Source organism: Macaca mulatta, chromosome 20, assembly GCF_049350105.2.
Source record: "Macaca mulatta isolate MMU2019108-1 chromosome 20, T2T-MMU8v2.0, whole genome shotgun sequence".
NCBI classification, from domain to species: Eukaryota; Metazoa; Chordata; class Mammalia; order Primates; family Cercopithecidae; genus Macaca; species Macaca mulatta.
In genome coordinates, this window is record NC_133425.1 from 4,047,839 (window position 1) to 4,068,760 (window position 20,922).

Below are 20,922 nucleotides of genomic sequence, written 5' to 3' on the forward strand. Positions count from 1 at the left end.
TTCCTGCATTTCTCATTTTTATTTGACAGAAAAAGTTGCTCTTGCTGTACAGATTTTAAAAAACCAAAATGCCTTTAAGAAACGTGAAAAGTTGGGGGGAGGGGTACACAACCTCATGGGGGGCAGTAGGGACCAACTAATTCCAACTCCTGCCCCTTCCTTCCAAGAACACCTTACACAACCTCCAGTCCCAACCACCATCACAGTCACCCCTGGGAACTTTTGGATACAACTGGGGCCATGCCTCCCTGGCCCTGACTCCAGGCTGGGGTGTCCTGAACTGTATCCTCCCCTCCCCCAACTCCCATCTGCATTCCCTCCCACCCCAAACCCCCCAGAACACGTGAACCAGGAAGAACTCACGGAGATTAACATTTCACAGGAACAAAGAAAAAAAAAGGGAGGGAAAGGGAGCCCTTCATCCAAGGGCTGCTAAGGTTCAAAGGAGAGCAGACAAGGACCCTCCCACGGCTCTGCTGGGGAAGAAGGGACACTCCCTGTGGCTCCAGAGCATGGGGTGTGGTGGAATCCCCCAAAGACAATTTATGGAGACCTGCAACAGAAGATACGGGTCAACAGGGAGTTCTGACCCTAGTCCTCAAGGCCAGCTTCTGGGCCACTCCCAAAATAGGGCTGCCACCCACCACCACCACCACTGGCTCCCAGAAGGCGGCCTCAGCCTTCCAGGAGGATGCGCACCTGGAGGAGCGGTGTCTCATGGGCCGAGGGCTAGGTGTTTCCCTCCTGCGCTTGTGGCTGGGGGATCGGCTGTCCCCACGCTGGCCTCTCCGGGAACCCCGCTCACTGCTGCTGCTGCAACACAGGACAGACATCAGGCCACAGAGTGGCACCACCTCAGGCACCACAGATCCACAAAGTTTTCTTGGTAGAAAGCAGTGGCAGCCAGACAGGGCTGGGTGCTGACACCTGCAGCTGGCCTTACCTCTGCTGGTCCCGTGGCGAGGGCTGGGGCGAGGGACGGCGACGCTCCACAGGCGAGTAGCTGAGGGACCGAGAGTCCCTAAGGGAGTCTATTGGCTTCCGGGGACTGCGGGACCTGGGGAACACAGTAGGATCCAATAGCACCACACCCTTTCAAGCACAGCGGCCAGCACTCAGGACCACCCACCCAGGTCCTGACCACCAAACCTCACACCACACAGGGCCAGCCTCAGACCCACCTTTGTCCGCTCACTCACCCATCCGCCCGCACACCATCCACCGAGTGCCCAGTGGGCAGGCACAGGGTGCAGCGGGGGATGCAAAGATAAAAGACATTCCCTGCCCTTGAAGGAGCTCAGTGGTGAAGGAAGGCACGCACGGCCCCGTGTGTGGGAAGCAGGGCTGGATGTGCGTGGCTCTGGGGACCCAAGGAAGGAGGACATAGGGCAGGGCAGGGAAGGGGCAGGGCAGTCTTCTCGAAGGTGCTGTTTGAGCGGAGTCTTGCAGAACGAGGAGTTCACCAGGCGGACAAGGAAATTCCAGGCAGAAGGAACAGCATGTCCAAAGGCATGGGCTCTCCTTAAACTGCAAGGCGCTGGGTGTGGCTGGAGCACAGGGCATGTGTGGGGGCGGGCAGGAGGAGAACACAGGGCGGGCAAGGCCCGTTGGTGAAGAGCCTCACACGCCACTCCCGCAGAGGTGGGGCTTTGTCCTGCAGGCCACAGGGCGTCCCGAAGGATTTGTGGAGTGGAGGGAAGTAGCCAGATGTGCGTTTTAGAAAGGTCCCTCTGGCTACATGTGGAAGAGAATGGCGTGGAGGCGGGGAGACAGGGAGGAGGCTGTGGACAGAGTCGGGAGAAGATGATGGTGGCCAGACCAGAGCCCTGGCAGTAGCAACAGGGAGACAAAGCTAGAACCCTGGGACCAGGCTATGTGTTGAGGGAGGGAGAGGAAGAAACCAAGGACCCCCCAGTCCTGGCCTGAGCGCCCCTGTGGATGGCGCAGCCCTTCGCCAGAACAAGGTGCAACAAGCGGGGGAGAGAACAAGCGCCTCTTCCCCCACAACCAGATGCCCAAGGTCACGTGAGACACCCAGCCGGGAGCTCACACCCCAGGGCCCTGTCTCTGGATAAGTCACTCCCCCACCCTCCTTCCATCTCAGGCAAGGCAGCACTCACCTCCGCTCGCCAGGGGGTGGCTTCTTGGGGCTTGCAGGTTTGGGCAAGGCCTGAGGGCCAGGCTTAGCAGGGGAAGGCGAGGAAGAGGAGGAGGAAGAGGAAGAGGAGGAGGAAGAGGAAGAGGAAGAAGAGGAGGAGGAAGAAGAGGAGGAGGAGGAGGAGGAGGAAGATGAAGAGGAGGAGCTGGAACTGGAACTGCTAGAGCGCCTCTTCCGTTTGGCTGGGGTTGGCTCCGGAGGACGTCCCTCTCTAACAGCCTCCTTTGGGGCTGGGGTGGGGCTGGGGACCCTGTGGGAGGAGAAGAGTGTCACAAGGAGACAAGCTGCCCCAGCCCCAACCCTACCTTCCTTGGCCTGGAGGAACGGCAGTGGGGGGAGGGGTGCCTGAGAAAGGTGCTGGGAGCTCTCCTAGCCCTGTAAGCCAGCAATTCTCTGGAGAGCAGTGGTGCGAGCTGACCCAACCTCTGCTAACAGAAGCAACAGGCTGGGGCCCGCAGCATAAGGGATCAAGGTTAAACCTCAAGAATGTCCCTGATGGAGGAATAAGGCCTCTGGGCTCAGGTGTGGAAGCTGAAGCTGGGTAGTCTCCTTCCTCGGAGAGCCGCAGCTTGGGGAGGCCCCTGTGAGTGCAGGTTGGCTGGGGAAGGGGCCGTCCTGCCTGGAGGCAGGGAGAGGGATGGGATGACCTCTGAAGATCCTTCCAGCCCAGGGAGTTCCTCTTGAGGTCTAACTGCCATCCCTCCTGCTGTAAAATTAAGTCCATTTCCTCTAGTTCTGTCCTCTGTAGAGACGGAAAACTTATCATTATCCTCTAGAGAATGAACCTTCGGAGACTTTTATCTGTCCCACTCCTCCTCCCTCCGCCCCCGCCCCAGCATTCTCTTCTACCCCCAGCCTGAGGGTCAAGGTCCCCATACCTCCTCCAAGAGTCAAGCACCTGTGACATGGTTTCTCCCTCCCCACTCCCAACCCATCCCCAATACCTCCCCACTGAAGGATGCTAAAGTCAAGCTCCCTCACCTCTTTAGTGCCACCTCAGGTTGCACAGGAAGGCTAGAGCCCTCCGAGTCGCTAGAACTGGAGCCAGAGGAGGAAGACGAGGACGACGACGATGAGGAGGAGGAAGAAGAGCTAGAGGACGAGGAGGAGGAGGAGGAACTCCGCCGCTCCTTTGCTGGCTGCAGGGCGGCTAATGCAGAAGGCTGCTGGGCCCCAGTAGAGGCAGGTGGCTCCCCCACATCAGAGTGGGGCACCCCGGGGGCAGGGACAGAGAGCATGCCATTGTGGTCACCAGCAGAGGACGTGGTCGTTGCCACCGCCCCAGAGGAAAGGGACTGAGACCCTGCTACGGGGGTGGTCTGGGCAATCAAAGAACGGGACTGGTCTGAAAAAGCAGAAGGCACAGGAGACCTCGGCTGATCCTGTGCTGGAGGGAGAAGAGACTGTGAAGGAGCCTGGCCCATTCTAGAGGAAGGGGAGGGAGCCCGTTCAGAGGTCATTCTAGACTGGCTTGGGGCAGACGGTGGTGTTCTGGACCTGGCTCGGTCAAGGAGCGGTGGTGAGGTTCTGCCACTGACACGCTCATAGGCAGAGAGGGGCACCCTGGGGCTGGTGAGGTTTGCACCAGACAATGTTGGAGCCATCCTAGCACTGGTGAGGCTCGCGGGGGCCAAGGCTGCAGCGGTTCTGGAGCCGGCAATATTCACAGGAGCTGTGGCATGTGCAGACCGAGGACCCACCAGGTTTGCAGAGGCTGGAGCCTGTGGTGTTCTGGAGCTGGAGGGATAGTTTGCAGCAGCTGGTGGGGTGCCAGAGCCTGTGAGACTCAGAGCTGCCAAGGCAGCTGGGGTTCTGGCCCCTGCTAGGTTCACAGCTGGGGCTGTGGGAGTGCGAGGGTCAGCCAGGTTCACAGCCGAAGGTGCCACCGCTGTTCTGGGGCTGGCCAAGTTCATGGCCGCTGCTGCAGCTGGCGTTCGAGTGTCAGCCAGGTTCACTGCTGTTGGGATGGCAGGTGTCCTGGCGCTGGCTAGGTTCATGGCTGCCGCAGAGGCTGCAGGAATCCTGCTGGCAAGGTTGGCTGCTGGAGCGGTTCTGAGACTCATGAGAGGCACCGGGGCTGGAACCTGGGACATTCTTGCAGCAAGGCCAGCAGCAGACATGGACGGAGGAGGCCGAGCAGTGCCAAGACTGATAGCGGTCAGGGCAAGTGCAATCCTGGACTGAGCATGATTTTCTGGCACAGATGTTCTCTGGTGGTCAGGTATTCGGGGACCTGGACCATCCATCATGGAGCCACCGGCTTGCTGCAGGACAGACATGGGTGTTCTAGAGCTGCCGAGGGGTTCAAGCATTCCAGGTGATCTGCAGCGGTCAAGAGGTGTTGGGGACATGCTAGGACGACTAAAGCAGCTCATTCTGGAGCTGTTGAGTGCTACCGGAGGTGTCCGCGAACCAGAATGATTTCTTGTTGCTGGAGGAGTAGCAGATCGTGAACGATCAGAACTACTTCCAGATGCTGAACGCCTGCGGATGGCTGGAGGAGATCTTGTTAAGGACCGTTTGCCCCGAGCTGCTCGTGGAGTACGGGATCTGGAGCGGCGCCGGATAGCAAGTGGTGAGCGACTTCGAGAACGTTTGCGTGGCAACAGTGGCGTTCGAGACCTAGAGCGGCGCCGAATAGCTGGAGGTGTCCGGGACCTAGAGCGGCGGCGTGTCACTGGTGAGGTTCGAGAGCGGGACCTTCTTCGAGTTACTGGAGATGTGCGCGATCGAGACCTCCTTCGGGTGACCGGCGATGTTCTGGATCTTGATCTTCTGCGAGTGATAGGTGAAGTTCTGCTTCGAGATCGCCTCCTGGTTACTGGTGGAGTCCTAGATCTGGACCTTCTGCGTGTCACTGGTGGAGTTCTAGAACGGGAGCGCCGGCGTGTTGTTGGTGTTCTGGACCTTGAACGACGACGGGTTACTGGTGGTGTTCTGGATCTGGATCGCCTTCTGCTCACTGGGGATGCTCTTGACCGGGATCTTCGTCGAGTCACTGAAGTCCTGGACCTTGACCGTCTCCGGCTGACTGGTGAAGTTCGAGACCTGGACCTACGTCGGCTTATCAGGGGGGTTCTGGACCTGGATCGCCGGTGAGTGGCTGGAGAGGCTCGAGATCTAGAGCGTTTCCATGGGGCTGGTGATGTCCGTGAGCGAGAACGCTTCCGACTCGTTGGGGGTGTCCGAGAGCGGCCTCTTCGGCGTCGAGAGGAGGTCCGGGAACTTTCCTGCCGGGCAGGGGACCTTGAGTGATAACCAGAGCCTCCCCTCCGTCGCCGAGTAACCCGTGACCTTGACCGGCTCCGCTGTCTTCGCCGAGAGGTTGACTGAGAAGATCCAGACCTATCTCGACGTCGGGTTGTTCTGGTTTTCTCTCTCCTTGAGCGGGAACGGGACCTCTGCAGTCCACGAGGCTTTGGTGAAGGAGAGCGGCCTCTCCTTGAGGTTGTCTTAGTGCGTGGAGATGAAGCTGAGCGCCGTCGGCGTGAAGACCTTGACTTTTCGACTGGCTCCGGGGAAGACACTGAAGGACTTCTCCGGCGCCTTGGGGGAGTTCTAGAGCGAGTTTCTGGTGAGGATGAGGCAGAACGGCTTCTACGGGAGAGTCTGGCCTTCCTCGTTAGCTCAGGAGATGATCGAGAGCTGCGACGTCGAGGTGGTGTACGAGACTTGGTCTTGGGCTCTGGTGATGACCTGGAACCTCTGCGAGCAGTTCTGGATTTGGGCGGATGTTCAGGAGAAGACTCGGTACTGCTGCTTCCTTCAGGAGAAGGGCCTCTACCTTTGCTTGATGAACCTGATCTGCTTCGTCTGGGAAGGGCCCGAGGGGCTGGAGCTTTAGGTTCAGGAGAGGAATCAGAAGCACTCTGTGCCCTGGGTGCTGCTCTTGGCTTATCTTTCACTTCAGGGGAGGAACCAGACCTACTGCGCCGAGGAGAAGGTCGAGATTTGCTGTCAACCTCTGGAGATGATCCAGAGCGACTCCTCTGCCGAAGTGGGGTTCGAGTCTTGGGTTTAGAATCTGGAGAAGAGTCTGACTCACTTCTTTCCTGAGGGGATGCACTGGGTTTCACATCAAGTTCTTGAGAGGATCCCGAACGACTTCTCTGCCCCAAGGGAGTCCGAGCCACAGTTTTCTGATCAACTGATGATTCTGACCCACTTCTTTCTCTCTGGGGGGTAAGACACTTGTTGTTGAGCTCTGGGGATGATGGAGAACGACTCCTTGGCCTAGGAGTCTGAGGCAAAGCTTTCGGTTCTGGCGAAGAATCACATTCGCTTCTCCCTCTGGATGGTGTTCTAGGTATATCTTTCATTCCAGGAGAGGACCCGGACAGGCTGTGCCTCGAAGGAGTCCCAGACCCATCTCTAAGTCCTGGAGAAGACCCAGACCTGCTTCTCCTTGATGGAGTTCTGGGTAAACCATCTTTCATTTCAGGAGAAGATGCAGAACTACTTCTTTCTCTCGAGGGTGTTCTCGGTACAGCATCAAGCACAGGTGAAGAGACGCTCTGATTTGAAGACATCCCTGCCTTTTCCACTGCATCTGGGGATAACTCAGAACTGCTGCGTCTAGAGGATCTTGTCGATTGTTCTTTCATGTCTAGAGATGGATCTGTTTCCAGCTGATTAAGAAAAGGTCCATTCAAATCTTCTTTAACCTCAGAAGAAAATCCAGTATTCATTTCTGTACCAAGTGGGCCTGAGTTTCTAAATTCTAAAGATGATTCAAAGCTGTTCTCCCTGAGTGGGGAGTTAGACAGTTCCTTATGTTCTGGAGAAAAATGTGGCCCACCCCAAGATGAGGCCACTGCAGGAATTTCTACTGCTTCCAAAGAAGCCTGTGACTGGCTCTGATCAAGCGTCAAAGACACAGCAGGCCTTTCTTCTACTTCAGGAGATGATTCAAAGTTACTTGCAGACATTTCTTTAAGTTCTGAAGACAAATGAGACAGGACTTGGCTTGTGGGTTCTTCAGACTTCTCTACCACCTCCATTAACTCTTCATCTTGGCTTGATGTAGGCAATGCACTATTTTGCTCTTTTGTTTCTGGAGATGACCCAGCACCACTTCTGTCCCTTGACGGGGTTCTAGGTGCGTCTTTGAACACTAGTGAAGACTCAGGTCTATCCTGTACTGGAAAGGGACTAAATTTGTCTCTTTGTCTAGGAGGTGATGCAGTAGCATCCTCCTGAGGGAGTAAGGCCATTTTCTCTTTTGATTCAGAAGTCTCCAATCTACTCTGCCCCAAGAAAGAATTCGAGTCCACTGTAGGATGTGAAGAAGAGTCAGACTGGAACCTGCTCAGCTCAGGAGACATTCCGGATTTCAATGTAGGACTCGCTGACAACTCACCTCTATCTTGTCTTATTGGAGATCTGGATGCCAGCTCAGTGACTGGAGATGAAGACCTGGACTGACCTCCCTTAGGTGATGTTTGAGATTTGCTCTGCAGAGATGGTGATTCTGAGTGACTCTGTCTCACTTCTGGACTTGAAGTATCAGATCTGTGGTCTGGTGAAGTTTGAGATTGTCCTTTCAGTTGCAGAGATGAGAGTCCAAAATAGCTCTCACCTGGTGGTGTGCTAGATTTTACTCCTGCACACAGAGAGAAGGATCCAGGGCAACTCTGAACTAGTGAGTCTTTAGACTTCTCTTGGGGACATGGCGACTTTGATCTAGAAAGACTTGGCCCTGGTGGAGTTTGGGCCTTTACTTTGGGGTGTGGTGAAATAGACCCTGAGTGACTTTGTCTTGGCGGTGTTTCAGGTTTCACTTTGGTATCTGGTGAGGAGGACCTAGAATGACTGTATCTTGGCAACAATCTGGATTCCACGTTGGAGCAGGGAGATACTGATCTGCTTCGCCGTGGAGTTGTTCTCGATGTCACCCTACTAGGACTTGGAGAAGAGGAGCCAGAATGGCTTCTTTGCCTTGGTGATATTACCGCCTTCACTTTGGGTTGTGGAGATGATGACCTAGATGGGCTTTGTCTGGGAGGTGTGCTAGATTTCACTCTAGGAGGAGAGGACCCTGAGCAACTATGTCTCGAAGGGGTCCTAGATTTCAACTCAGGGTCAGGTGATGATTCAAAACAGCTCCTTCTTTGTGGCGTTACAGATTGCTCATTGGCCTGGGGACTTGTTATGGACCCTTGCCTTGGTGGTGTTCCAGATTTCACTTTAGAATGAGGAGACGAACTGGAATGACTTCGTCTTGATGGTGTTTTAGATTTCTGTTTAGGTGGCGGAGAAGAACTGGAGCGACTGCGTCTAGGTGGCGTTCTAGATTTAGCTTTAGGTTGGGAGGATCCAGAGCGACTGCGCCTGGGTGGCGTCTGTGACTTTTGTTTAGGGCATGGGGAAGATCCTGAAAGGCTGCGCCTCAAAGACAAACGAGATTTTGCTTTGGACCGTGGTGAAGACAGAGATCTGCTTCGCCTTGAAGAAATGCGAGATTTCTTCATTTCTGGGCTCGAATTGGACCTGCTTCTTCTCTGAGATGTTCTGGATTTGTTTTTCCGGTCTGAAGATGAGCCAGACCTGCCTCTTCTTTGAGGTGATCTAGAGTGAGATCTTCCACGTCTAACTAAGCTTCTACTGCGGGATCTTCCTCGTCTTGGTGTCCTAGATCGAGACCTCCCTCTCCTGGCTGGTGTTCTGGAGCGTGAGCGACCACTGCGTCTAGCTGGGGTTCTAGAGCGTGAGCGGCCACGTCTGGCTGGGGTTCTGGAGCGTGAGCGGCCACGTCTAGCTGGGGTTCTAGAGCGTGACCTGCCACTTCTCCTGGCTGGTGATCTACTACGAGACCTCCGTCGTACTGGCGATCGGGTCCTAGATCTGCGCCTAGCAGGTGTTCTAGACCGAGACCTGCCCCTCCGGGCTGGTGTTCTAGACCGAGACCTACGCCTGGTGGGTGTTCTGGATCGTGATCTCCGCCTAGCAGGTGTTCTAGAGCGTGACCTGCCCCGCCGGGCTGGTGTTCTAGAACGAGATCTGCCCCGAGTGGCTGGGGATCTAGAGTGGGACCTCCCTCGCCTTGCTGACCTAGACCTGCCTCTTCTCTGGGTATTTCTGCTCCTAGACCAGCCTGGTCGCTGAGGAGACCTAGAGCGGCCACGTCGCTGGGGGCTTCTAGATCTTCCCCACCTCTGTGCAGACCTGGACCTACGCCACTGGGGAGATCGGGATCGAGAATGACCTCTCTTTGTAGGGGTTCGAGACCGAGATCGCCCTCTCTTAGCGGTGGCAGGGCTACGGGACCTCCCCGTCCTACGGGAAGGGGTATGAGAATGTGATTTATCCCGTTTTGCTCGGCCATGTGAGCGATTCTTGGATGTGGGAGAAGAAGAAATCTCTCGGTGGGACCCCGGAGCTGGAGCAGGTTTAGGACTTTCTGGGGAAGAGCTGGCATGCCGAGAAACTTTGGTAGGTTGAGGGGATGGTGGGCTGCTCTCTGAGGAAGAAGACTGGGGAAGTTTCTCAGGAGACTTAGGTGGTGAACGGCCCCGAGTGGGAGAGGCCTCAGATGGGGGGTTCACTGGCTCCTGGCTTAAGGGGGTTGTTGCAAGTGGTTGTGGGGAGCCGCCATGTCGCTCAGCAAGGAGCGGAGTGGGAGCAGGTGGTTCTGGGCCTGTGCTGCTCCTTTCCGGAGAGGGGCTAGGTCGAGCTGCAGATTTCTAAGAGTGAAAGAGAGAGTAGGGATAGGGATTCATAAACGCCAAGACTTCACATCACTCCTAAGATCCCAACACCCTTTCCAATAACTTTTCTTTTACACATCCCCTGACCATAAGCAATCACTTTCATTCAATAACAAAGAATTATATAAAGAACAGTGGGGAAAACATATGAAGATATGGATAATCTGAGAATCTTAAAACTGAAAGAAACACTAAACGCAAATAACTAACACACTACTACATTTAACAACAAATACCACTACGAAATGTTATCAAAGCGGAAAAAACTATCTTTAAATGGAAAAATAAGCAGTTTCCTAAAGCAAATGGCAACTTCACCTTTTAAGAATAACTCTATTAAAGGAAAAGAAACAACATGAATAAAGATGTGAGAACACGATTTGTTTGAAGAGTAGAAAAGCAGACCAGGATGGAAAGAGTACAGGAAATGAGAAAAAGACCAAATTATTAAAAGCCTTAAATGTAATTCAAAAGCAATAAGGAAGCAGTTAAGTTTCTGAGATCAACCAACTTGTAATTTGGAAAGGTAATCCTGGATGACATGGAAAATTGATGACAGAGGCCAAGAATTTACACTGTAATCACTAAAGCAAGAGGAAATGATTAACACTTAAAATTAGAAAACTACTGAAGACTATTCCAGTGTTTCATTCAAACTATTGGTGGCACCCCAATGGATTAAACAGTTTTAGTGAGACACAACGAGCATTTAATGAAAAAAGAAAAGAAACTAGAGGCATTACACGGCGTACACAGACAAAATACAACTTTTCTTCCAGTTCTGTGTATAAACAAGATACAATATAAAACCTATTAGTATCCAGTGAGATTTGATTCTAAAGGGTTCACAATTCAGTCTAGTAACAACGCTACAAGTTCTGCAGATACAGTAAGAAAACTGGGAGATCAATGCAGAAAAAAATAACCGAATTTATTTTAGTAAGTTACTACCTCTCCCTTTCATGTCACAAGTTTATCCTAAATCTATATACTTGCAATCCAATGAACATCACCAACTCAGTAACATACCTCCTTCTTGTCTTTATCTTTGTCTTCATAAGGGCTGCTAGGCTGTTTTGTAGCAGGCTCCGGGCTACTAGGCCGTTGTGTGTTGGTAGTACCTGGTTCACTGAAAGGTGCATCTCCCTCCCCTCGTCGCCCTGAAGCAGGGGAAGGACTTCGCCCAGTCAAGGCAGTTGTATGAGTTTTAGCTGCAGCACTTCGAGACCTGCAGGAGTTAATTGAGGATGGGGGAGAGGAAGGAAATCAGCTCAAAGGGAGAACAGGAAACCCCCTCCCCAACTCCCATCCACCTTTTCCAACTGTACAACCCTCTTCCAAAAAGCCTGCTTAGTCGCATAACTCAAATCATTCACTGAAATGCAAGTACAGTCCACTTTGGTTCTTCTCTTCCCAACACAATCCCAAACAGTGTTCTCCCTCTACCCCTTCACTCACCTCCCCCAAACATCCCGAAACCATCCACCCAGCCCACTCCCTACCCGCTTCATTCACAACTCACCTCTGAGCCCACCTCCTTCAGGAAGCCTTCCCCGATTAAGGAAGCCAGGGTAAGGATTCCTTCCTCCCCCAGACACCACGAACAAACCACCACCCCCCCTATTCTGGCAGTCCATATACATCAGAACGAAACAAAAAATAACAAATAAACAAAAACAAAAAAAAAAGAGAAGGGGAAATGTATATGTCTGTCCATCCTGTTGCTTTAGCCTGTCAGCTCCTAGAGGGCAGGGACCGTGTCTTCCGAATGGTCTGTGCAGCGCCTAGCACACCGTGGGCGCTCAATAAATATTAAATTAATTAACCCATCATTCCCTCTCCCTCCCTTCCTCCTGGACTACCCCTTACCGACTGCGGGAAGTATCAGAGGAGGAAGCAGAGTCAGCAGAAGTTGAACGGTGGGCCCGGCGGCTCTTGGGGGCTGGTGTTGTACTTCGAGACCTGAAGGAAGACCACCGCCACAGCTCAGGGTACTGCTGTACCTGCCCTGGATTTTCCTCACCTACCCCTCAACCTTTTACCAGTTAGGGACATAACTGACTCAACCCCTTCCCACTAAGGTGGTGTTCACTTACTTTCTAAGCAAATTCCCCACAAATTCACTCACCGCTTTCGCTTTTTGTCCTTAGATTTACGTTTGCTCTTTGGAGTGGGAGACCTGAGAAATAAGGAAAGATTGTTAAAAGTAACTTTTTTAAAAAAGGAAATAAAACCAAAAGTGAAATGGAAAGAGTTAGGGAATGTTAACAGGAGAAAGATCAAGGTATTGAGCTTCACTTCAAGAAAAAGAAATCACCACTCTACATGCCACTGTGCCCCCAATGAGTTAAAGAGCTCTTACCTATGCTTACGCTTCTTGGACTCGGATTCTGACCTGTCGGAAAAAAGAGAAGAAAAAACATAAAAAACACCTCTGCCTGAATTCAGCAAGCCTTCTCCAATCACTCAAGTACTCACACCTCGTACCTGTGCTTCTTCTTCTTTGAGCTTTTCTTTCTCTCCCGTCGAGGAGAGCTGCTCTCTGACCTGCTAAAGATGGATTCAGAAGCAAGATCATTCTGCTTGGCTTCTTTCCTGGCCCTCCCACTTACAATCTCTCCCCTAAAAAGGTTTCTAAAACACTTGAACATCCTAATAGCACTAATGCCCCAGACCTAAGCCCAGGACTTCTTTCTTTCTTCTCCAACAAGTAACTCCTTGAGTCAACAAACCTCAAAATGAAAAAGGAAATTCCAGAATCCATAATGTTGCTGGCTGATCTTAATTGGCAACACTGCAAACTCAACACGTCCCCACTGCAAAACTCAGATATTTCTTCAAGGTGAGGCCTCAATGGTAACTCCCTCCTCCTGACAACTATCTCCTGCTTTGTGGAAGCCAGAACTGTCCACTTCCAGAGAGAGAGTACACCACAGGACTGGTCCTCTGGCTAGCAAAGTAACTTTCCAATTAACTTACCGTCCTCTATCTTTCTTCTTTTTCTTCTTCTTCTGCTTTGGGGTTGGTGAGCGAGAACTGCTAGACTCCCGAACAAGGCTGGGGAAAGATGAAAAGCAGCAGAGATGAGCGCTAGGACAAACGTTCCTTTCTTTTCTTTAAAAGACAGTCTCAAAAAAGTATTTTAAAAAATTTTAAAAATAGTCTCGCCCTGTTGCCTCAGCTGGGGTGCAGTGGCAGCATCACAGCTCACACTGTAACCTCCAACTCATGGGCTCAAGAGACCCTCCTGCCTCCACCTCTCTAAGTAGCTTAGACTACAGACACGTGCCACCACCCAGCTTTTTTTCTTTTTGTAGAAAGGGGGTCTCACTATATCGCCCAGGCTGGTCTCAAACTCCTGGCCTCAAGTCATCTCCTGCCTGAGCTTCCCAAAATGCTGCAATTACAGGCGTGACCCACTGTGGCTAGCCCTTGGACAAATTTTCTTGGACACCTCAACTTCAGAAAAACAAAATCTGAAGAGTTTGGGAAGAAATCAGTCCACAAAAGGAAAAAAATAGAGCAAGGATCTTACAATCAAGAAAAGAAGCTGACAATGGTTTCTTGGCCTTGTATACCTGTAAGGTTTGGGAGGCTCAGGAGCCGGTTGTTTAGCTTCTCGGGCACGACGCTGAGGATCAAAAGAGCTGCCATCTACGTAAGAATCACTGATGCCAAAGGCAGCACGGAGTCTTTCATTCTTCTTCTCATTCAATTCTGCCAACTGGTGAGTCTCCGTGACCCTAGAGAAAAGAAGGGCAAAAGTCTGAAGGAAATATAAAGGACAGAGCCATATTCAGAACACAAGTATAAGCAGGAGCCAAATAAGACATGGAAAAGGCAGACGAAAGCAGGAAGTCCCACGTAAGGAAAAGGACGGGAGCGGCAGCCAGCAGCCAGAGTAGAGTCCAGAGTCATCGAGGGAGAGTGCAACACTCACGCTGGCCTCTGCCCTGGGGTCTCCTCCTTGCCCCCAGGGTTCACATCCTTCTCCAGCAACATGAGTCGAAAGGTCGCCACTTTCTCCTGAATTTGCTGTTCCTCGTACCTGAAGAACAAATCCCTTCAGGGTTAAGCTTGACAGGACACTTTCCCCAGTCCCAGGTTTCCATTTCCCTCATTCCCCAAAGGGGCCCTTCCCTCTCCATGCACACACAGAAGTTTTCACTCGCTGTCACCCAAAAGTTCCTTCTCTTCAGTCTAATCTTTTCCCATTATCTTTCTTCCCTCTACCTACTACTCCCGCTAGAACAGTGGATTTTAAATATGCTACACTTCAGGGGCCAAAAGAAAAAAATTAAGCAGGGTTTCAAGTGCTCCTCCCCAACTTCAACAAGAACGTGCCTTTTATTTCCTGGGATTCCAAAGTGAGGGATACTGTATAAAAGGGTCACCACTGCTGAAGTTTAAAACCACTGCTCTAAAAGAGTTTTCTGCCTTAATGTGCTCCTTTTCCAAAATTTCCCTTCCCAGCCCATGATTCCCTCTTCAAATGTTCTTCTAATTCCTCTTTTCCTCCTCTTTTCCTGCCCATGCTACTTTCCAAGGTCTCAATCCTTATATCCATTCTTCTTCTTTTCTACCAATGACAACACCTATCAGCTTACCTAGCTCCTCTATCTGGTTTCTGCTTTCCCATCTCTCCCCTGAAACACATTTTTGTTCCTCAACGGCCCCTCCCTTCTCCCATGTGCCTCCATTTAATCCCTCAGGCTCCCATCTATGCCTCAGACACACAGCCTTCTCATTTCCCACTCTGCACTGTCCCTTAACTGTTTTCAATTATCTAGAGCTCATTTGCCTCCTCCCCTACCACAACTCCTTGCCAGGACTCTTTCAACCACCCTAAGCTCCCTACATCCCACCTAACACCCCCAGCTCTGCACTCATTCAGTGCTTGACTCTCCCCCAGCTCTCCCTCACCCCTGCTCTTCCATCATCTCCTCCAGCTCGAGGCATCGCAGCTCGACGCGCCGCTTGCGCTCGTGGTCCAGGATGTCAGGATTAGGCCGCTTCACCAGGGCAGCCTCCAGGCGCCGCAGTTCCTCCTCTCCCTTGTAGTCAGGCCGCTCACCCCGGCGGCCCCGCACCAGGGACAGGTTGCGCTGGACGTAGCCGTTGGTGCCGCTGCCCCGGGGCGTCGGCAGCCCGATCCCGTTGTACATGGCCCCGTGCCCGGGGGGGGCACCACCGCTCCTGAGGGGGAGCGGGGAGACACGGGTCAGGCCCCTGGCCCCCAACTAACCACTTACCACCCCACACCCAAGTCCCTGCTCTCCTTCATCCCTATTTCAACATTTATCTTCACACTAAGTCTTCACTACATAATGCTCCACCATCCTCCTGGTCTGCCAAAAAAACCACTTCTTCGTCCTTCCAAATTTCCTACCAAATCACAGCCCAGTTCTTACAACCTTTCTCTCAATGCCCTTGCACAGAATTCTAAATAATCCCTCCCTGCACCTAGATTTTCTTCTTTTTCCACCCTAGGCAAACAAGCATCTTGTTCCTCTAAAATCTCTCCACACTGTCCCTTTTCATTTTCCTTTGGCCCCAAAATGCACAAGTAGCATCTTACCAACTACTCTACTTTCTAACCTCTAGTAACCAACCAAGGCCTCCTGGGCACAACAAATACCAGACATAGATCTGTGGCACCCAAGGGCCTCTAGTCCATGTCCAAAGACTCTCCCAAAAACTGACCTACGGATTTCAGACCACCCTATATGAATACGAAATAAACTACACAGTCCCTAGGTATCTGAACAGCAGACTACTTGGTTCAGAATGTGCAGCCTCACACCCCAACTAAAGGTCAGCACGCACATCAGAAACACACATGAACCTTGGATAATCTTCATACACTTCACCTCCCAGGTAAGGGCCATTTCCTTGATTCCAAATATTTAAAGATCCTATCAACCATCCTGATCTTTTATTCCTCCAATTCCTCCAATTTCTTTCCTCTCAATAGGATTTACTACAATTTGCAGTTCCTCCAAGTCTTGCCAGCTGTCAAATATTATCTGCTTTCAACTCTGCTCTATTTAAACACATCAAATCAGTCTCTGTTCCAACCGTTCCCATACCTTCTCCATATTCCTTGCTCTAAATCTATCTAGAAACCCTCTCTACACCCCACTTTCATTAATCTCCAACTGTTGGCCTTCCCCACCAATCCCCTGGATAGCACTTCCTAGTTTTTTTTCTCCCAGCCCTGCCGCTTCCTTCTTTCCTGTGTTAACCCCATGCCTCGTCCCAAGTTCTAGCCTTTCAACTAGTCCCAACCCTGATGTGACTCTGAAAAATTCTCAAGTCCCAGCTTTTCTAGTGAGATTCCTTGGCTACACATACTCTCTTTCTCATCCTCATCCTCTCCAAGATAGTTTCCTAGAACATACACGTATGAGGAAAAACTACCCAGAAAAAACCCTATGGAATAGACAAAGTGGAGAGAGTGATCAAAGACGTAAAAGAACTGGATAAAAGGGAAGGATGCATTTAGAAAATTCCAGAATGAAGAAGCATCATACAAATGTTTGGAAAAATATACTAGTGCATGCACGCACACAGAGTATATAGAAGGGTGCTAGCCCATACCTCCTCACCCTAGACTAAGGATGGGTCCCTACCCAATCCCAGTAGCAGACCCAATATCGAAAGTAGAAGGTGACAGAGGAAACTAAACCTGGAAAAGGCAAGCAAAAATCCAGGAAAAAATGAAAAACATTATGACTCAAAAAATCAATTTCTCTACACCCCCATCCTCATTTTCATCTTCTAGTTCCAATCCTCCCCACAGTTTAAAACTAGGTCCTTCTTTGCCTCTCCCTACCCCACCAAATTTCTGCTTCCCTTGCAGGCATGTCTTTGACCTGCAATTAATTCTTCAGCTCAACCATTCACCCACACTTCCATACCACCTCACACAAAAATCCTCCCACTCCCTAAGAAGGGAAAACCGAAGGGAAACCCAGGCCGAGTAAGGTGGCTCACGCCTGTAATGCCAGCACTTTGGGAGGCCGAGGTGGGCAGATTACCAAGTCAGGAGATTGACACTAGCCTGGCCAACATGGTGAAACCCAGTCTCTATTAAAAATACAAAAATTAGCTGGGGGGCGTCGCGTGCCTGTAATCCCAGCCACTCCGTAGGCTGAGGCAGAAGAATCGCTTGAACCCGGGAGGCGGAGGGTTGCAGTGAGCTGAGATCGCGCCACTGCACTCCAGACTGGCAACAGAGCTAGACTCCGTCTCAAAAAAAAAAAAAAGAAAGAAAAAAAAGGAAAACCAGTAGGTGCTAAGCAAAGGATATTAGGTCACAATGTTTCGGAGAACTTTTAGGGAATGAGCCACCCCTACCTCACAAAAAAAGACGACGACCCCACAGCATCTAAGGGGGTGCTAAGACACGGAAAGTAGGAACATCGACACCACACACAAATCACCAAACCAAACGATTTTATAAAACTCTTAAAGTGGGGGCCATAGACAGCGGATATGCAAAAGTTAACCAAGGTAAAAGCAGAAAATAAAAGGTACAAAGAAAGACAAAAAGACCCTTTTCTGTTGGGAAACTATCAGAGTGCCAAGCTAACAAGGAAGTAGAAAGATATCCTTAAATTCAACATTAAAATATGCAAAAAAGGAAACGGTACCAAAAGGGGACACAAGGGTTGTCCAAGAAAATGGACCTCAGGAAGCACAGCCAGCTCAGCACCGGGGCGCTCCAGCGCGGCTGAGTGGACACAAAGAACCCAGAAAGCTAAAATAGTAGCTTTAGAAGAGCCCTAAGCCCACGCACTTAGGATGAAAGGCAACAAAACATTCTGAAATTTTGATCCAGATTCGTCCTAACTGAAGGCGAGTGGAAACCAAGCTTCAGAAGAGCTGTGTGCCAAATAACGCCTGAAACCAACCAGAAAACTTATATACGAGTCTGGCGTTTTCTTCCCAACGAAGGTCTCCAGAAGCCTCCTTAGTTTTAACACGAATTCTCAGGAAATGTTAAAAAAGTGTAAGAAAAAAAGGAACAGTCTACCTTACAAATGTAAACTGAATGCCTTCACTTTCTTCACAATTTTTAAGATCTGGGGTTTCTCCCCGCCACTAACAACTCAAAGGCTTGATAGCACAGTCCAAACCATTTAAACCGGGCCCACGGAGTTCAAGGCCCTCCTCGCAGCGCCGGGGGCCTATTTTCGGCCTTGCGGAATGGGGGAGGGGGCTGCGCGGCGTCCCGCAGTCTGGGAGGCCCCTGGCACGGGCAGCCCAACGCTGAAGAGAAGCCCGAGAACAAGAGATCGAGAGCCTGGGGCAAGGGTCCGGGAGCACGTCCCCCGCCGCCGCCCCTTCCCCGCCACTTACGGGCCGAAAGCGGCAGCTGCGGGAAGGCCCCTCGGCCGCACGTGTGGTGGGGAGGAGTGAAGCCGAGGCGGCGCGCTCCCCCCTCGCCAAGGGCGCTCGCGAACCCCAGTACAGGCGGCTGCGAGCGCCGTTGTCATGGGGGAGGGACGGGGGGGTCGAAGCCCGCGCGCGACAGGAACGGCGGGAAGGGGGAAGGGAGGCGAAGGTGTCCGCGCCAGCGAAGGGCGGCGAGCGCGCGTGCGCGCGGAAGAGCTCGGCGGCCTGGGCCGTTCTCCGCGCGCTTTGGCCTCGCGCCGAGGCCGCCGCCCCTCCCCCACCCGGCTCGCTGGTTCCCTCACCCTCTCACCCGCCGCCTCCGCCCGCCGCCTCCGAGGGGGAGAGGTCTTGCCGCCGCCGCTGCGCGAGCTCCCGAGTCCCTCGGGGCCTGAGGCCGCCGCCTCGCCTCGCCGGTCCGCCCGCCTCAGCCGACGCCGACGCCTCCTGGCTTCCTCAGGGGCCGCAGCGGGCTCCGACTGCGCCACTCGCACCCCGCCTGGGCCGCGATGCACGTCAGCACGACTAACTCCGTGCGTCAGCACGCAAACGCGCGTCGCGGGGCTTGCCGGGAACTGGAGTGCGTCCCGCAGCCTTTTGCGCAGGCGCCGAAACCACAACGGGAAGTATCGTTTCTTCAGGCACAAGGCAGGTTTCACCCCGTTGCCAAAAGACTAAGCGTCCCGTTGGCCAGTGCAACGAAGAATGGAGGAATCGACCTAAGACGCCGCGTATTCGGAGGCCTTCCGCTGCAGGGAGGAGCCACAGGGCCTAGCGCCACCTAAGCGGGGCCCGAGCGCGTCTCGCCTCCCGCCGTCGAGGCAGAGCATTCTGGGAGTTGTGGTTCGTACGTGTCGCGGAGCCCGGATGTAATTTCGGCTCTGGGCGCGGCGGCCATTTTGTCTCCCCATGTTGGGAGTCGATAGCCTAGGCACAGTGGTGCTGCCGCTTTTGTGTAAGTGTGGGTTTCCCGAGCGAGCCCGCGGCTGCACAGCAGTCGGCCTTCTCGTACCCGAGAGAAGCCGCCTCAGACCCCAGCCAGCGGGCACCCCCGGAGCCCCCGAGCCTGGCTGCAGGCCCTAGACTTGTGCCAGGGGCCCAACCAGCTGCCTGTGGCATGGGCCACGCTCTCCCGATGTAGACTGGACTGAGGCCAGACGGCTGCCCCTGGGGTGGAGTTCGCTTCGCTTCCGGTAGGGCAGCCAGGCCAGGGTCCCCCCGGGACGTGATACCCGTGGAGCGGCACATGCAGGAACAAGTCAGGAGAAAAATAATAAGCACCTTAAAGTTTTCCACTTTTCGGTACCGTACTTCCTGTTAATGTTTCTAAACTCGTGATTCTGGACCTGATAATCAGCCCCCGTCCCTCACAGCAGAGTTGTAAGACGCTGGGCTGCTCGGGCACAAGGTCATATCTAGCCCCACCGCTGGCGAGCAGCCCAAGACGTGGGCTTAGCTGTCCTAACCAACTCAAGTGGCCTTGATCCGCAACAGGACGCGGTGCCACGTAATGAACTGTCCGTTTGAGTGCAAAGATTTATATTTGATACTACGATTTGGGCGTGATTTTAAGAGGCAGGGTCTTGCCCAGGCTGTTCTCGAATTTGGAGCTCAAGCGATCCTCCGACCTCAGCCTCCCAAGTAGCTGGGACTAGCCGTGCACAACACCCTATCTGGCAATTGTTTTTTTGTTTCTTTTTTTTTGACGTGGTTTCACTCTTGTCACCCAGGCAGGAGTGCAACGGCGTGATCTCGGCTAAATGCAACCTTTGTCTCCCCGGTTCAAGTGATTCTCCTGCCTCAGTCTCCTGAGTAGCTGGGAATTCAGGCGTGTGACACCACGCCCGGCTAATTTTTGTAAATTTTAGTAAAGACGGGGTTTCACTATATTGGCCAGGCTTGTCTCAGTTTCCTGACCTCAGGTGATCTGCTCTCCTCAGCCTCCCAAAGTGCTGATATTACAGGCGTGAGCCACCACGCCCGGCCCACATCCGGCTTTAACTTTTGTTTTTCACTTGCCCGTGGGAGGATGTACTCATCTCAGATGCTGGAGCCGGGAGACCCTCCCCCCTCCACCCCCAGCTCCTGCAGGAGCTCTGATCGCTGGTTTGAGTGCTTGAACTCTGCATCTGTGGACGGTGCTTCTGTAAGCCGGGCGCACCTTGGGAGTGGCATAGCAAAGTGGCAAAGGCTTTGCCTTACTGGTTAAAGACCCCAGCACCTCCAATGAGACCCTTTCCTGTACCCCCACTGATACCTTTATGAACTGTTTCGTGCGTGCATCAGCACATTTAATGCCCGTGAATAGTGACAAAACATGGTTTGCAGTATCCTAATGGCTGATGATGCTGAGAATCTTTTCATGTGCTTGTTGGCCATTTGTGCATCTTTGAAGAAATTTCTCTTCGTGTCTTTTGTCTATTTTTTTTTTCTTTTTTGGGGACAGAGTCTCACTCCTAACCCGGGCTGGAGTGCAGTGGCACGATCTCCACGCACTGCAATTCTTGTGCCTCAGCCTCCCAATTAGCTGGGATTACAGGTGCACTCCACCGCCCAGCTAATTTTTGTATTTTTGATAGAGGTGGGTGTAGTTTTTTGTAGAGATTGTGTCTCCCTGTGTTGCTCAGGCTGGTCTCGAACTCCTGGTCTCAAACTATCCTC

General features: G+C 52.5%; 2 protein-coding genes across 19 annotated transcripts in view; one reads left to right on the plus strand and one right to left on the minus strand.

Moving 5' to 3' along the window:
- Nucleotides 1-4: 4 nt before the first annotated feature.
- SRRM2 (serine/arginine repetitive matrix 2) lies at nt 5-18,784 on the minus strand. 18 transcript variants are annotated; one of them, XR_013411317.1, is made up of 16 exons: nt 18,229-18,365; nt 14,788-15,060; nt 13,805-13,912; nt 13,443-13,607; nt 12,844-12,921; nt 12,352-12,414; nt 12,227-12,259; nt 11,993-12,043; nt 11,734-11,826; nt 10,894-11,092; nt 3,140-9,840; nt 2,806-2,900; nt 2,121-2,408; nt 944-1,057; nt 700-810; nt 5-553 (listed from the first exon to the last, which is right to left on the minus strand). XR_013411317.1 is itself a non-coding variant. In XM_015125469.3 (15 exons), the coding sequence occupies exons 2-15, from the start codon at nt 15,027-15,029 to the stop codon at nt 544-546; spliced, it is 8,259 nt and encodes a 2,752-aa protein (XP_014980955.2). In that variant the 5' UTR covers nt 15,030-15,060; nt 18,575-18,784; the 3' UTR covers nt 5-543. The 18 variants fall into 18 exon arrangements, 4 of the variants coding, with proteins under 4 accessions (XP_014980955.2, XP_028696625.1, XP_077841115.1 ...); XR_013411314.1 differs by having other exon boundaries at nt 700-813; XR_013411316.1 differs by having other exon boundaries at nt 944-1,547.
- The window catches only part of LOC144338337 (uncharacterized), a 35,416-nt gene continuing 32,857 nt past the window's right edge, over nt 18,364-20,922 (plus strand). The window contains exon 1 of the mRNA XM_077987063.1: nt 18,364-20,047. Within this exon, the coding sequence (XP_077843189.1) occupies nt 18,364-18,939 (576 nt within the window). The 3' untranslated portion in view covers nt 18,940-20,047. The remainder of the gene's footprint in view (nt 20,048-20,922) is intronic.